The following is a 17,304-nucleotide window of genomic DNA, read 5'->3' on the forward strand; positions in this document are numbered from 1 at the left end:
TCCAAACCCTTTAGTCCCGGTTCAAGACACCAACCGGAACTAAAGGTCCCATTTGAACCGGGACTAATGCCCGACCAACGCCTTTGCCGCTCGAACCGGGACTAGTACTAACATTAGTCCCGGTTCGTAAAGGAACTGGGACTAATGTGTTTTTCGAGCTGGGACGAAAGCCCTTATTTCTACTAGTGTACATACACATCAGTGGTACTTCTCTGGAAAAAGAGTAATACTACATTCTATATGTAACGAATCTAAAATGTACATGACAAATGCATTCATAGAAAATGGAGCAACGACTAGCTTGCACATGGTGACAGCGTTGCATCTAAGATTGTATTTACTGTATTTTTTAATTTACACTCTCAACATTGCAATTTTTCTACTAGCTCATCAAGAGGCTTCCCGCAATCAAGTGCCTCTAGCCTAGCCAGATCAGATTTCCGCTCAATCATCTGAAGTAAAAGGATATCAAATGCAACAAAAACTGACTTACAAGTGAAAAAAGTACCAGGTTTTACGAATTTAAGATCAAAAGCAGATTTAATTACATTTACTCATCTGGTAAAAAAAGGCTATCATCCATATAGAAAGCAGGTCTTATAGATGACTAAAGACGGCATATATTTCTTCCATGCGGCTCTTAATTGCTACTTTTTGAATCACTTTCTGGGGTACATACACAGAGTGTACTACTGCGGCACACCATTACACTCTTCAAGAGGGAATCCATGGGCGCTCACTGGTAATGCCCACGACGACGCAAGGTAATCCCTGGGCGCTCGCTGCGGCAAACCTGTTGAATGAATTTGGATCTATAAATGTGATTGATGAACAAAGACTATGAAGAAAAGTAATTTGACATTTTTCGTATTATAAATCTATGCCAAACGTTGAGATTAAAAATAAAAACAGCACATGAAGGCACCTCGAGGGTGGAGCAGGAGCTCACTTGGAGCTTAGGTGCTTTGCCCCCACTAGTAGAAAATGGGTCTTTCGGTCGAAGCCCAAAACCATATTAGCCCCGGTTCAAACTAAAACCGGGACCAATGCCACGCATTGGTCCCGGTTCGAGCTGCCAGGCCCTAGCGGGGCAATAGCCCCGGTTCGGTTCGATGCATTAGCCCCGGTTCACGCCAAAAACCGGGACTAAAGATCCAGCGACTGACATGTGGTGTTCCGCGGTGGTGGCAACCGTTCGTATCCCCCTTTAGTCCCGGTTGGTGGCTCAACCCGGGACTAAAGGTCTGACACGTGGCCTGCCATAGTGGTGGCAACCGTTGGTATCCCTCTTTAGTCCCGGTTGGTGGCTCAACCCGGGACTAAAGGCCCAAACGGTTTGCATCCCGCTTCCCAAAACCACAACCGAAGCAGAGTCTCTATCGCGTCGCCATTTCTCTATTCTTCTTCCTCTCTCGCTCTCGCTCTGTTCTTCCCCTCTCTTCTTCCCTTCTCTTCTTCCACCATGCCAACTCGCTTTGGAGAGGTGCTCGCACATGGCAAGACCAAGCTCGATGTCGTGTACACGAACGAGAGCAGGGACGTGCCACATTTTCTTAGACAGTTGAAGGAACGATGGCTTGACGCCGCAGTGGATCATGAGAAGTTCTTGGGGCTTGATCTGGAGTACACGGCCGATCAACGCGGTGTTGCCATCATCCAACTATGTTTCAAACACCATGTCTTGATCTTCCAATGGGCGAGGTAAGTTTTGAGGCTTTCTTTGATCCAAGGTAATGACATTGTAAGTTTATTTGTTTCAATCATAGTTGGTTCCCTTCAAATAGTTGTAGCGAAACAATTATGATTAGTTGAAGGGGAACACAATCTGATTGGAATAGTGTTCCATAATCTGAAAAATCTTATTAGAATCAACTAGTGTTTAATATGTTCCATTGGAATCATAGTTGGTTCGCTTCCAATAGTTGTAGTGAAACAATTTTGATTAGTTGAAGGGAACACAATCTGATTGGAATAGTGTTCCACAATCTGAAAATTTTGATCGGTTCAATATGTTCCATTGAAATCATAGTTGTAGTGATAAAATTTTATGCGGCGTTCTTTGATCCAAGGTTATGAAAATTGCATATTGCTAGTGATCTCTCTAGGTTCCATTGGATAGCAATATGATATGTCATAGTCATGGAAATTGCATATAGCTAGTGATCTCTCTAGGTTCCATTGAATAGTTATAGTGATCTCTCTAGGTTCCATTGGATAGCAATATGCAATATGTCTAGCTTATTGAATATTTGCAAAACCGTGGGAGAATATATATATATGTCATAATTAATTTACGGTTTCTTGATCAATTCATAGGATATGAAAATTGCATAGGATAGCAATATGTTCCATTTGAATCCTAAAGATAATTTTCTCTTTAGTTGTAGTGAAACATGTTTCCTTATTGCAGCAGTATGTAACATGTGTTCCATTTTAATTTGTTTCTGTTGCAGTAGTGACAAGCATTGTCCAGAACTCATGGACTTCCTTCGCAGCGGCATCACTTTTGCTACCGTTGACATAACGAATGACAAGCTGAATATGAGGTATAGCTTCGGTATTAAGATACCAACTGGTTGCCTCATTGATCTCCAAACGGTATTCAGGCTTCGACATGTCAGTACTTTGATGGCTCATATGGCAGTTGCCTTGATCGACGAGGAGTATGGTAATATGAAGACTAATTTCCCAAAGTCTCAGCACAAACTTTGGGAGAAGGCCCCACTTGATCGTATCAACATTGAGTATGCAGCAAAAGATGCATACGTTTCATACGAGTTGTACCGCAAGATTCGAGCCGTCAACTATGGCCAGTGTCACCTCGAGGAAGGTGGACATTCTGATTCAAACGACTCAGACGAGTAGTGTTCTCAACGTCGAACACTTGTATATATATCTATGGTAGCTATTATTATGTATTGTTTGGACTAGTATCATGTACTGCTTGGACCAATTTATATATGTCTAGTTTCTGTTTGTGCCATTATAGTTTCCAAATTTGAATGGTTTAGCCCTTTTCTAACTTCATTTGCTACTTTTGAATGGTTTAGCCCTTTCTAACTTCATGGTATCATGCATTTAGACCACATATATATACAAAAAGTCTTCAGTTCAAATAAGTTCAAAAAATGAAATCCCTTTTGTAACAGATCTGTTTTTGATTGAAACAGTCATTTAAAAATGAAAGACCATTAGTCCCACGTGGCGTGCAGCGGAACCACGTGGCATGCAGCGGAACGACGTGGCGTGCCGCGGAACCACTTTTGTTGTGGGGGTCGCTTTTCCTTCTTATCCTTGTGCTAGATATTTGTTATGCATTAGGGAAAGAAGGAATAGCGACCATCATCGACGGTCGAAAAATCAGGTGAGGGAGTGTCCACCATACATGAGAGAAGAAGAATGCCGACTGTTGTTGTGGGGATCGCTTCTCCTTCTTCTCTTTGTGCTAGATATTTGTTATGCACTAGGGGAAGAAGGAGTAGCGACCATCATCGACGGTCGAAAAATCAGGTGAGAGAGTGTCCACCATATATGAGAGAAGAAGAATGTCGACTGTTGCTGTGGGGGTCGTTTCTCCTTCTTCTTATTGTGCTAGGTATTTGTTATGCACTAGGGGAAGTAGGAGTAGCGACCATCATCGACGGTTGAAAAATCAGCCCCGCGCCAGCCGTCGGTGGACTCGCCGGTGAGCTCCTCCTCACCCTTTTTTTTAGTTTATTTTTTGTATGTTAGGGCCTCTTAGATTTACAGGATCGCAAAAACATGGGAATAGGAAAAATGTAGGAAAACTATCGGAACTAGTGATTTGGCAGTCGTTGCATGCTTAGGAAAATACATGTTTTGTTGGTGTGGAATTTGCATTCCTGCGTTTTTCCTATGGAATTTGCAATGGAGGCCTTAGTTAGATCCTATGAAATTTGCTTAGGAAAATACTATGAAACGTTTGAAATGAAGGCCTTAGTTAGATCCTATGGAATTTGCATTCCTGCATTTTTCCTATGAAAAATCCTTCAAATCAAAGGAGGCCTTAGTTAGATCTGTTAGTAGTGGATTTTTAGTTAAATTTAGTTAGCAATTACTTAGTGGTAGATTTTTAGTTAGATTTAGTTAGCAATACATGTTAGTAATGTAAGTATTAGTTAGCTAGCTGTTAGTATTAGTCAGCTAGCTGTTAGTATTAGTTAGCTAGCTGTTAGCAATAGAAAGAAAATAATAAGAAGAAAAGAAATAGAAGAAGAGAAGAGTAACAAAACTTTAATAATAAATTATTAATAATAGATGTTAGTATTAGTTAGCTTAATTACCGCGAGTGCGTATTTGTGTTGATTGAGTGCATTTAAATGTGCAGTAGCTTCTCCACGAGGGATTGGTTTTCGACGACATCCCCTGCATTCGAAAGTGAGCACATTTGTTAACTCCTCCTCCACCCTCTTTATTTTGCTCTGTTCCAGCCTTCGTGCTGATGACACTATCTAGCTAGGTATTTTTAGTATTAAAATGCAAAGGTGTTGCGTAACCAATATGCGTCTCCCGTTCGAAAGGGTTCATGTCATAAATATGCATGCATTTGCATATTTATAACGGTGATTCTTTCGAATTGTCCAACGTTATCCATGGACTACCCGGGTATGTGTAGATTGGGTCGTTTCCCACGCTTTGCTCCGGATCCCATGCAGAGTTTCCACAGCTCCTCCTTGTTGTTCTCTGGGTACACATCCTCTCGGTTAGTTGCCGAGACGTGTATCAGGAGAACAGCGGGGAGGTGCTGCCGAAATTTTGCGTTGGGTCAGGAGCAGAGCATGGGGAAATGACCCAATCTACACATACTCGGGTGGGATTAGGACCCATCTTTACCTAGTAGCTGGTAGGTGTGCATGCCGTGCATCCCAATGTATTAACCATGATTAAAAAATGGCCATAATTAATTTAACATACTTGATGAATCGATAATTTATATTGTTTTATATGTGGATACTATGTAGCTAGCTTGCCAGAATGACTGATCGTGAATGGATGTACACCAGTCACCATAGTCAGAGAGATATGACCGATGAATGGTTGAGCAAAACCTATGAATTCGTGGAAACGGCGTTATCTAAAGGCCAGCCAAAAACATGGTGCCCCTCCACTAAGTGCAAGAATCATTCTCGACAGACAAAGGATGTAATAGGTAAACACCTGCAGATGCGTGGTTTTACTCCCGGCTATACCTTGTGGACATTTCATGGTGAGTCGGCCCAACATAACAGAGACGAGGTGTTGCGTCGACGCACCGATGATTATGGTACAGGGATTGAAGACATGGTGAATGACTTTGATGATGCTCGGAACAAGGACGAAGAGATGGAGGAATTCGCGAAAGCCTTCTATGCCATGTTGGAGTCTTCAAAACGTCCTCTTCATGAGCACACTAAGATTTCTCAGCTAGATGCCATCGCACAAGTAATGGCTCTGAAAGCCCAGTTCAACATTGGAAGAGATCTGTTTGACTCAGTGATGACCCTATTTGGGCGCTTTCTACCAGAAGGTCATATTATGCCTTCAAACCTATATGTGTCAGACAAAATCCTTAGTGCACTCAAGATGCCGTATGAGCAGATACATGCTTGTGAGAAGGGATGTGCCTTATTTAGGAAAGAGTACGCGGATGAAACATATTGTCCATTTTGCAAGTCCTCCAGATATGTTGAGGTAGAAAACGGTGAAGGTGAGAAGAAGCATAGCAAAATGGATTGTTGGGAGATGATAGCGGACAGGTGGTGCACAGAGGCTTGGTTGAGCACCCACACTATGGCCAAGGACCGCCGTGCCCAATTGGTTGGTGTGCCACACCACGAAGGCAATGCCAACATCAAGCAATACGCCAAAAATGGGTATGTGTGCCTTGTTTTGTTTCATCAATAATTCGTTCGTTCATGATTTTTGTTGTACTAATTCTTTGTCTTTTCGTGTAGGCCAAACACAATAACCAGCCCGAGCCTGAGGGATATGCCGCATTTAGCATGGCCCATAAGGGCTCGTACAAGACGGCGAAGGCATATTCTGAGGGGGACGGGCCGTCGGCGTACACAAGCCTGTCTGAGGTGGTCAAACAGCTGCGCGGGCCTGACTTTGACTCGAGCCAGAATCCTATCGATCCAGAGGCGTCAATGATCTCTGGTGGCGGTAAGAGTCAAGGCACGATGGCCATGTGTGATGGCTTCGTCCCTATCACTGAGACTCTATCTCAGATCAAGTCGAGGCAAACGAGCTCCGCTCTTGCAATACGGCAACGCGCGAGGCCAGTTGATCTTGCCATCGAGGTTAGTTTTCTTCATTATTTCTTTCGTTCTTTTGTCCGTGGATGGATGATGAAAATTCCTTTTGAGGAGTGGTTGCAGGCCGCACTTCTGAAGGAGAGGTAGGCCACCAGGCTCTTGTTGGAGGAGAGGGACCGGAATACGCAGAGGTTGCTTGACGAGGAGAGGGCACGCAATAATGCCCATGCGAAGGCCATGCACGACTTCGTTGCGGTAAGTCAGTTGTGTGAGAAGCAAGGCTATGTGTGAGATGCAACAAGGCTATTTCTTTGACTCCTCGAAAACTAATTTTCACGCTATGTGTGAGAAGCAAGATTTGCCGCCCCCTCCGCCGATGCCTTCTCCGGTGGGAACGGTGAGTTCCCTTTCAATGACCAACCTTGCACGGTCTTATACCATTGTCTGTCGCCGTGCTAACCACATATTTTTAACTCTTGCCTTGTTGCAGCATCATTCCAAAGTTGAATCCCACGATCCCTTTACTTCTCCTCGTGAGAGCCCTAGCAACCCAGCGACCAACGGAGATGGAGCTTCTCCTTCGTTTCTTGGCATTCGGTAAGTTATTCCTCTCCTTCTTATTCTTCTTATTGTTTAGATCAACTTAGATTATACCAGGCTTTAGTTAGCTTAGTAAATTCTAGTTGATATTAGCCATGGTTTAGTTAGCTTAGTAAATTCTAGTTGATATTAGAGCTCAAAAATGACATAATTAGTTTAGAAAGTTCTAAAAGAAACCAGAAGAGAAGAACAAACAAGAGATGAAGAAATAAGAGAAGAAGAAAGAGGAGAAAAAGATAACTTCTCTTCTTTCTTTTTCTCTATCTTCTTCTTCTTCTTCTTCCACTTCTTCCACTTCTTCTTCTTGTTCTTATTCTTCTTCTTCTTCTTCCACTTCTTCTTCTAATTGCTTAGCTTAATTTAGATAACTTCTTTCTTATTGTATTCTTCTTCTAACTTCTTTCTCATTATGCAGATTTTGATAAAGAAGCATGGCATATGGATGGATGCTCGAGGGACTTTGTAATGCACTTGTGTAGTCTTAGATGAACTTTGTAATGCAATTGTATTTGTGGATGCACTTGTGATGCTTTGTAATACTTTGTGATCTTGTTTGCACTTTAATTACATATATTCGTGTTGTTTGCACTTGTGTTGTGCTGTTTGCACTTTGTGATGCACTTGTGGTGCTGTTTAGGGGCAGATTTAATATATATATATATGTTGTTGTTTGTATCTATGTTTTGCAAATGCAGGGAATTAATAGAAAACAAATATTAAAAAAAGCAGAGAGGGTCTTTGCCTACAGCTTACTGACGGCAAAGGCTTTGCCGTCGGTGGACTGACGACAAAGATGACACGTGGCGGCAGCTTGTGTATCCTGGCAACTCTGGGAATACCAAATTTTCGGCTTTGCCGTCAGCTGGGCTCCAGCTGTCGGCAAAGAGGCGGCCAAGGGGACCCAGGGGTTTCGGCTTTGCCGTCAGCTCTGCTACGGCTGTGGGCAAAGAGGGGACCTAGGGGTTTCGGCTTTGCCGTCAGCTTTGCTACGGCTGTGGGCAAAGCGTGCCGTTAACCTTCTAACGGAGCTCGGCCTGCGCCGTTGCCGCCACTGCTCTTTGCCATCAGCCTGTGCCACAAAGCTGATGGCAAAGTCTTTGCCGTCGGTCGAGCTCCGGCTGTCGGCAAAGAAGGTGATTGCCGATAAAATCTTGTTTGGTACCTTTGCCGACAGCACACTGACGGCAAAGCCTTTGCCATCAGTTAAACTGTCCTTTGCCGTCAGCTCTGGCTGTCGGCAAACCAGCAGATTCCAGTAGTGTAGGGATCAATCCCCATCAAAACTAACTCGATTACATGATAGATCTCATCCTACTCATCACCGCCCAGCGAGCCTACGAATAGATTACTCACGAACGACGAAGAGCTTCATGGAATTGGAGAGGGAAGAAGGTTGATGATGACGATGGCGACGATTTGTTGGAAATATGCCCTAGAGGCAATAATAAAATGGTTATTATCATATTTCCTTGTTCATGATAATCGTCTATTGTTCATGCTATAATTGTATTAACAAGAAACAGTAATACATGTGTGAATAAATAGATCACAATGTGTCGCTAGCAAGCCTCTAGTTGGCTAGCTCGTTAGTCAATAGATGATCATGGTTTCCTGGTCATGGGCATTAGATGTCATTGATAACGGGATCACATCATTGGGAGAATAATGTGATGGACAAGACCCAATCCTAAGCATAGCACTAGATCGTATTGTTCGTATGCTAAAGCCTTTCTAATGTCAAGTGTCTTTTCCTTCGACTGTGAGATTGTGCAACTCCCGGATACCGTAGGAGTGCTTTGGGTGTATCAAACGTCACAACGTTACTAGGTGACTATAAAGGTGCACTACGGGTACCTCCGAAAGTATCTGTTGGGTTGGCACGAATCGAGATCGGGATTTGTCACTCCGTGTGACGGAGAGGTATCTCTGGGCCCACTCGGTAGAACATCATCATGATCTCAATGTGACTAAGGAGTTAGTCACACGATGACGTGCTACGAAACGAGTAAAGAGACTTACCGGTAATGAGATTTAACAAGGTATAGGTATACCGACGATCGAATCTTGGACAAGTTCTATACCGGCAGACAAAGCAAATTGTATACGGGATTGATTGAATCCTTGACATCGTGGTTCATCCGATGAGATCATCGTGGAGCAAGTGGGAGCCACCATGGCTATCCAGACCCCGCTGATGGTTATTGGCCGGAGAGGTGTCTCGGTCATGTATGCCTGTCTCCCGAACCCGTAGGGTCTACACACCTAAGGTTCGATGACGCTAGGGTTATAGGGAATTGTTATACGAGGTTATCGAAAGTTCTTTGGAGTCCCGGATGAGATCCCGGACGTCACGAGGAGCTCCGGAATGGTCCGGAGGTAAAGATTGATATATAGGACGGATGGTTTCGGACACCGGTAGTGTTTGGTCCACCGAAAGGGGGCAACGACCCCGGGAGGCTAGATGGGCCAAGTGGGGAAGGGAACCAGCCCCTTGTCCCGAGAAGGAAATGCATGGTCCCATAATGGTAGAATTTTCCAGAAGAGTATGGTGACTGCGGTGGCCTTATCGTCCCTCATCCGTCAGGACCTTGCCCTTTTGGTTGCTGCTAGAGCCTGTTTAGGTTTTGTCATGTGCGTGACTGTTATGATTTTGGCACCTCTTCAAATTTGTACACGTCCCCCCCCCCCCCCCCCACAATAATGAAAGAGCAGAGCTCCTATAGTTCGCGTCAAAAAGAGAAGGACAGACATGTGAAGGCTTAGTTTGCCCTGTACTACCAATCGTTAATTGTTCCCGATCGTCTTCAACCTGGATCATCCAGCATTATCATGCGACACGATGACCAGTGCAAAGATTGAAGGAACCCATACATTTTTCCCCTAAGGAATCACCCGGATTCAATTTCATACCAAGGTATCCAGATTATTGGGAGTGTGGAAGATAGATGAAATTGCGGCGGCTCGGCCATTCCTGACAATCTTCGTCTCTGATTCTAGTGGTAACATGAGACCATCCTGTACCTTAAATAAGGGTGTTGTTATGTTCATTCCATCTTGTTTTTGAAGGGATAATATAGCAAATCACTTTATTGATGACTGCATGTACAAGCTCAACTCCTAACTCGTTCTCAATGCTATACACAATTTAACTTCTCATGAGTTATTATCACATTGTTTTTCTTTCAAGCTCCCATCGGTGGTAGGTGCACTTATATAGGCTTTGTCCTCCTCCATAGGTTCATAGTGATCGGCTAACCAGAATAGTTCCCATCTACCATGGGTGATTACAGTAATTAGAAAACCAGAGGAGTAATGGAAGTTATATATAGTCCTGTTCTTCCAAGCAAGATTGCAACCATGCATAGTACTCAAGAATATTCCTCTCATTTTCATTTGGTTGAAGTGATGTGGAGGGAAATACCAAACATGTGCCATGTAACGCATGTGAACTGTCACAAACAAGTAATATTGTTGGAGGCATTAGGAGCAACTCAGCTTGTGGCTCTCTACACTCGTGCGATGCATCTATTGTGCACGTGAAGAGGATATATGTCGAGAGTTTATTGAAGCCAGAGTAAACCGAAATTTCATTTGTCAATACAATAGGGAACCGCACAGTGGTTTCAAATACTAAACCCCATGGGAGATGGCTCGCATGCTGCATAGGCATATGTCGATGTGTCCGGTCGACTATAACCCAAATCGATAGTCCACTGTCGTGCAATGGAACGACCAAGCTCAAAATACAGGGAGAAACACTTGCTAGATTTTTTGTTATCATCAGAATTCCCCACAAACCTGAGAGCAGATGTATATTTTGGACATGTACGTCCGCCCGGTCACTCTAGCCGGCATGTGTGAATATTCTGGGCGTGCGAGAGTGATCATCTTGTGGGACACCGCCATTGCCAGCACTGATGATCACGCAAAGCGGCAAAGGTTACATGACTATCATGACCATAGTCCATAGGCATGGGTTTTCTAATGGTAGTTACCAATGGCCGAGTTGCATAGCTCCGCCCCTTGTAGTTTCATTGTTTTTTCACGGCTGTATAAGCTATAGTGTGCGTTGGTCCTCGTCATTGCCTCTCTATGCCCTTGCATAGGGAGTAGACGCCCTAGTTAGATCTGGCCATGGTGTGGGCCTCCGCTCATCGTCTCCCTTATGTAAACATGGCATAACATGCTGAACTTTCCTTTTCAAATATGATGTCTTACCATATTTTTTTAGACATCCTTCATTCAAATGGGGGATGTTATGGCACAGTGGTTTCAATGCTTTCCTCGATGTAAAAACTGAAAACAAGGGTTTTCCCTGCTTTCGAGAATAACTCATAGCCATATTCGTTAATGTCTTTCTAAACAAGATTTTGGTACTTAAATATCTATTACTTCCACGAATTTAGATGAGAATACCCTATCGTTATATAACTATTACATTAAAAAAAATCTGCAAGAAAATTATGTGTATATGCGAAGACTTTAGATAAATCAACGTCTCCAATCAAGAAAGCAAGACATAATGGCTTCCTCCTAAGAGGAAACTGGCGTTATATTATGTAGCTTATTTTTATTTTTTACAAGTGCTACAAGTTTCTTCGCCATAACTATGGGCGCTTTATGTTTTATTTTCTCCGTTTTTTAGTCTGCATAGAACTTTTTTCTAAATTCAAAATATATTTACTTTGACCAGACTTATAGACAAAAGTTCTAAAGTCAAAATATCTTGACTTTGACCAGACTTATAGAAAAAGGTATGGACATTCACAATACCAAACCTGTATCATTAGATTCTTTATGGAACGTAGTTTGATACTACATATAATTGATATTGTAGATGTTGATACTTTTTAATAGTAATTTGGTCAAACTTCGTAAAGTTTGACTTGACACAAATCTTATAAGTGGAATAAAAAAACAGATGGAGTACTTAATTACTATATAATAGAAAAAAAATTAGCTACAATTTTCACAAAAGTCTATTAATTTGGTGGACTGACTATTAATCGATGAACCACACCCACACCATTATTATACTAAACATCTTCGTATCATGGACCAGGTGGTCTCTTCTTTAGATATTCATATAACATGAAACAACACGTCTCCATTGATCTTCTTAATTGAGTGGATTGAACGTACAACTTCCACAGCATGTGCTGATTTACCAACTTCTAAAACATCCTCACATAACCTTGTGTGGCTAATTAAAATAAGTTTCTTGCATATAAATTTTATATTTGAGCTTTAAATCTTTTCCAGGTGTAGCAACCTTATTTAGGGCCGCTTTGATTCGTGGGACTTTGAAATGCGGGAATAGGAAAAGTATAGGGTTGGAGTGACATGTCCATTTGAACCCTACAGGATTAGCAAAGAGTGTTTGATATCACAGGAAAAACAAAGGAATCGTAAAAAGAGGTTGAAGTGGATGTTAGAGTTCCTATGAAATGTAGTACACAAGATTTCATAGCAAAAATTCTTATCGGATTCAATCCAATGAATCAAAGGACTGATGTACGAAAAATTCTTAACGATTTCAGTCCTCCAAAAATCCTATGAAATTCCATTGAATTAAAGCAGCCCTTAGCTGGAAGAGTTGGCGTACAATCTCAAAAAGCAAAAAAAATAACCCAGTTCATCTAACAAAGGAGATATAGCAAGTCAATACCATATTCAGTGTACACCATCAAGTTTATTAATTAGTTATATCGTCTTTATTTCTTCCTACCTCCTCTCAAGTGTGCAATATAAAGCTCCCATCCGTCTAGGTATATGCATGCAGCTATCCATATGCCGGTTATCTTAAGTGGGCGAGCCACTATGGACAGTACTAGACACAATCCCCCTTATTTTTGCTTTGTTGAAGTCATGTTCCGAGGAAATATAAATCACTCATTGTGTCACAACCCATCACATATACATTAGATTTGGGAGTCATTAGGACAAGGTCAGCTTATAGCTGGATCATTTCCAGCAGTGGGTCTGATCTGCACCATTGCTCCATGAAGCTGACTTGCCGAGCAACATAATTAGTCCAACAATGATGCCACTGGCTTGCCTCGGATGTCCGTCACATGTGGTTGCCTCTTGTAGTGAATCGCTCTGCCTTGCACGGATCTGTCCATGGATGGGTGCTGCACGAGTCCCTTTGTTCCTAAGTGACGGGGTGGCCAGCCGGGATTACAGTCCCATGGATTGTCCCAGGACGCCTCAGATCCCTGATCTGGATCTAGATTCTTCTGTTGTGCTCTGGCAAGGTTTCCCCAAGAACTCAGCCATATAGGCGGGCGGGTCATTGTTCGGGGTTAGATCCGGTAGATATAAAGGTCTGGTCGCTGCTCTTGGGGGCTCGCTCTAGCCGGTGACATGGCGGTCAGTACTTAGGTGTTTTACCGCTGGTGTTGGTCCGTGTGGTTACCACTCCAGCTGTTGCGGTGGCATCGCTACGTTGTATTTGCCAGCGAAAGGTCTTTGCGAGGGTTATTCTTCATGGAGCCGGAGGTTGCTTCTGACAGTATGATGCAATGTATGGACGTTGGCTTGACGCATAGGGTATGGTTGTGCAGCGGTGACAGTCTGTTTTCTTGCCGAACACATGCATCTACTAGGATCATAAAAAAGTGCTGGATATAACACATGATTGAGTTTGAGTCTGATGGTGGTGCTTCTCGAGTACCTGGTCTCAAGCTCCAGGACGAAAAACTAGGTTTACCCGAGTTGGTTAGACCTGATAATTGCGATGTTGTCAAGCCATTATCTTGTTGAAGACATCGCTTGGATATGCTCAGACCGATATTTTAGTGTGAAAATGTAGACTCCAACCCTTGGTGGTTGGATTCGGTGACGGCATCGCTCCTTTTTGAATGTGTTGTTGTTGGAGAACCTCTTTGTCCTGGTGGTGTCATGAGATGGTTGATGTGGATATGGTCATCATTGTAGTTTGTCATTCACGAGTTTGATTGCTTCAGAGCGTCTTTTTCTCCTTGTTTAGGCATAGCTTTACATGACTTTGCTATTCACCTGTGGGTTTTTGTGTGTGTGCATTGGTGTTGGTAGTGTGCATCTTTGATGTGCAGAGGTCGGGTGTGTCTCATTCTTGTTGTATCCAGTTGATACTTTATTTTGAATAATTAAATCAATCCTTTTCAAAAATCACTATTGTGCAGTTCTCGCCATATTTTGTTTCTTATCATGTCGTCCAGTTCTTCCAAACTCCAAGCTCAAGACGTGTTAACAAAACTAAGTGTCCTTTCTGTTATACGAGGAACCCATGGACATCTGTTTCAACATGTTTACCACAAAGAAAAGTCTTGTAAAACCCTTGTACCTGGGAACATGTCAATAGATACTTCCCCACCAGGAATGTAGCATATAAATGGTGTGAACGGAAGTTAGACATACATTGCCCTAAAACATCTGCATCTATATTCAAGTTAATTTAACACATACATAACGACCCTAGATGGACAAGACCGTACTTACTAAACACATTCCCGGACCATGCATGTTTCAAGGTGTTGTTGTCGAAAAAGCTTGTCGTCCTTCTAATGTCATCATATGGTTGGTATGAATATGATCATTGTAGCAGTTTGCCAAGCATGGATTTGATTGTTTTGTTTTTTTTACTCGCCCAAGCATAGCTTTCGTCCTATTTGACATTGTTATTTGTTGGCGCATGTTTTCGTGTGTTGATGTTGGTTGTGTGTATCCTAGCAATGCATTGTCTAGGTGTGTGCTCATTGTGTTATTTATCCTTTTGATGCTTTATTTTATGTCAAAAAAATCATCCTTTATCAAAATAATATTTGGGGGGGGGGGCAAACAATCAGTGAGCCCAACTAACCTCATACCCAATCGGCTAGCAGGCAAGGAATTTCGGACTTGAGCTCACTGGATTGAATAAACTTGGTGGTCCCATCTTGACTTCAATTCAGTGTTCGTGTCTATATATTGCTCTCATCTATTGAGGCATTTATCTCATTTGAGTGAGCCACCATGGATAGTAGCTAGGACAACCCACTTTTCTTGCTTTGTTGAAGTTAGCTTCCAGGAAATGTAAAACACATTGTGTCACAAAGGCGCAACATCAAAAAATAGTTAGACTTGGGAGTCATTAGGAATGGTCGGCTAGTAGCTGTTGAATGTCTTGTGGTACCTCGAGACCGCATCATTACATTAGGATGTCAAGATGCTCATGGGTGTATAGAGATAGAACAGATTCTAGAACCAAGAGTAACCAGACTTGACTGTTGATCTCTACAATTCAAAACTTATCACCGGTGTGGAGTTCCCACAGAAGTTTCTCTCGTTTCATTAATAGCAAGTATGTCATTTTTTTTACATGAAGAACCCATGTCTCTTTGATCGTGTTTTTGCTTTTTTCAAAAAGGAATGCAGAATTATATTAACATCAAACATTGGTACAAACTAGCCCAACAAAAAAATGGAAATAGCAATAATGTCCCTCGTCAACCTATCGAACCGCCTCTGCAGCCGCCACTCCCACATAGAGCCATCTTAACCTCGAAATCTGCAACCAGATTGGTGAGGACCATGGAGAGGAAGACCTGCCTTCGCTTCACCGTGCCAAGGACGATACAACTCTGATTCTCTGAATTTCAGCAGCAACCAACACCGCCCTCTGAATCGACCAACACTGTGACTGCTTAACATACCTCCATCATCGACCCTACCAGCACTAGAATAGCATAAGGTGTACAGGGGAATCGGAAGACCACAACAGCAGATCACATCGGCGCCCCTGCCCTGCCAGAGAGCACGTCTGCCTAGACCGAGGATCCAGACGGCGCAAAACGTGCCGCTCGGATCCATCGCCGAAAACATGGGAGAACCAATCTGTGGGAGTATGATCTTTCGGCCCTTATTCGCCGCCGCCATCTCCACCATCGCTGTTGATAGCGCACAGAAGATGGATAGTGTTGACGCAGCCCAAGAGAGAAGAAGACTCACGCAATACACATTGGACACAAAAGCACACAGAGTTTTCAGGCAATGCACCTATGCCTTTTCTCTTACTCTTTTCTCTCGTCTCAAATGACACAAGGCAATGACATAGCCTTAAGTAGCCAGAGATACACGACCATCAGGCAGCCACTCACCCACTAACTCCACGCACATTCACATGGTCAAGGCACTAACTACTTGACCCACTAAAACCTCCACTAATCAGCTGGATGCATGTACAACTTGAGTGACAACCAAGTCTGCAGAACTTTTGGATGCCCATGTTCAGGGCCAAGTTACAACTAATGGCTCCCAATTCTTGCTCCACACTGATCTGCCACTCGACTCGGCTGCTCCAGCTCCGTAGTATATCGACGCATGCAGCCGCTGACTAACACGTATCCATGCATGCAGGTAGACTACTTCCAAATGCAACGGCGCGCACACACATTCAAGACGTCATGCGCACACACAACTTGGCATGACTAAACATATCGTGATCTAAGCTCCATACATGACTCTAAAAACAAGAAATAATCTCAACCTAACACTGACAACAATAATCAAAACCTATCTAGCAACCGATATCCTGGCGACTGCTCTACAAGATAGACTCGGCGTCCGGCAACCGACGGCCAAGGCAGTCTGGATGGTGGAGCAGCCAGAGACTGGCCCGATTCAAAGTCGCCGCAAGAGAAAGTGTGTCCGCTCTGTTATGTACTAGGAAGAGGGGAAGTTTCTGAGAGGAACCTCTCTCTGAACGTGTGTGTGCATCAAAGAAAAGTTTAGAGAGTGCTAACTTCCTCTGAACTGTCTAGTTTAGAGAGTGATAACTTCAAGTAACAGTCAATTAAGATTTAGCAATACCGTGAAAGAAAGAAGGTTTCATTCGATCGATTCGCGTGACACGTAGATTTTTTTTAAAGAAAGGGGGTTTCCCTTGTGCCTTTTATTAACGAAGCAGCAAATCAAACCGAGTTACAGATCAAACGTCTACCACCATCTAAAAAGAAAAAACATCCAGCCCAGGCAAAACACTCAGGTAATGTGTGGTGGAGAAACCAAAACGACAGCCAAACCTGCAGTAATAAACAAACACAAACTGCCTGGACTTACACCAGAACATAGTCTTATGTTATTACACCATGAAGGAAGATAACTAAATGTCCAGATCCATGCTATCCGCATGAGTTCCCCCCGGTGTTTGTCTAGTAGGAGGACGAATCGGCGTAGAGTGTCCGCCTGTGCAGCCTCGCAGAGAACAACCCATTGTTGCAAGATCGCTTTTAACTTGGCAAGACCGAAGCCCAGTCCTTTCCATGTGTGCCCCTGGAGACAAAATTCATTCCTCAATCTCCATATGCTCCATAAGGAGGCAACAGTTACCAGGTGAAGCATAGGTCTTTTTTTGATAAATTTCCACAAGGAGGAGATATCATCAAAGCACTTAATTCTTTGATGATGAAAAAATTCAGATATTAAC

At 43.0% G+C, this 17,304-nt stretch overlaps 1 protein-coding gene across 1 annotated transcript in view; it reads right to left on the reverse strand.

Annotated features, from left to right (window-relative positions):
- LOC123409483 (UDP-glucuronic acid decarboxylase 4-like) overlaps positions 1-15,764 on the reverse strand; it is a 41,726-nt gene extending 25,962 nt beyond the window's left edge. The window contains exon 1 of the mRNA XM_045102369.1: positions 15,533-15,764. Coding sequence (XP_044958304.1) covers positions 15,533-15,764 — 232 coding nt within the window. The remainder of the gene's footprint in view (positions 1-15,532) is intronic.
- Positions 15,765-17,304: the final 1,540 nt, after the last annotated feature.

Source organism: Hordeum vulgare, chromosome 7H, assembly GCF_904849725.1.
Source record: "Hordeum vulgare subsp. vulgare chromosome 7H, MorexV3_pseudomolecules_assembly, whole genome shotgun sequence".
Classification (NCBI taxonomy): Eukaryota; Viridiplantae; Streptophyta; class Magnoliopsida; order Poales; family Poaceae; genus Hordeum; species Hordeum vulgare.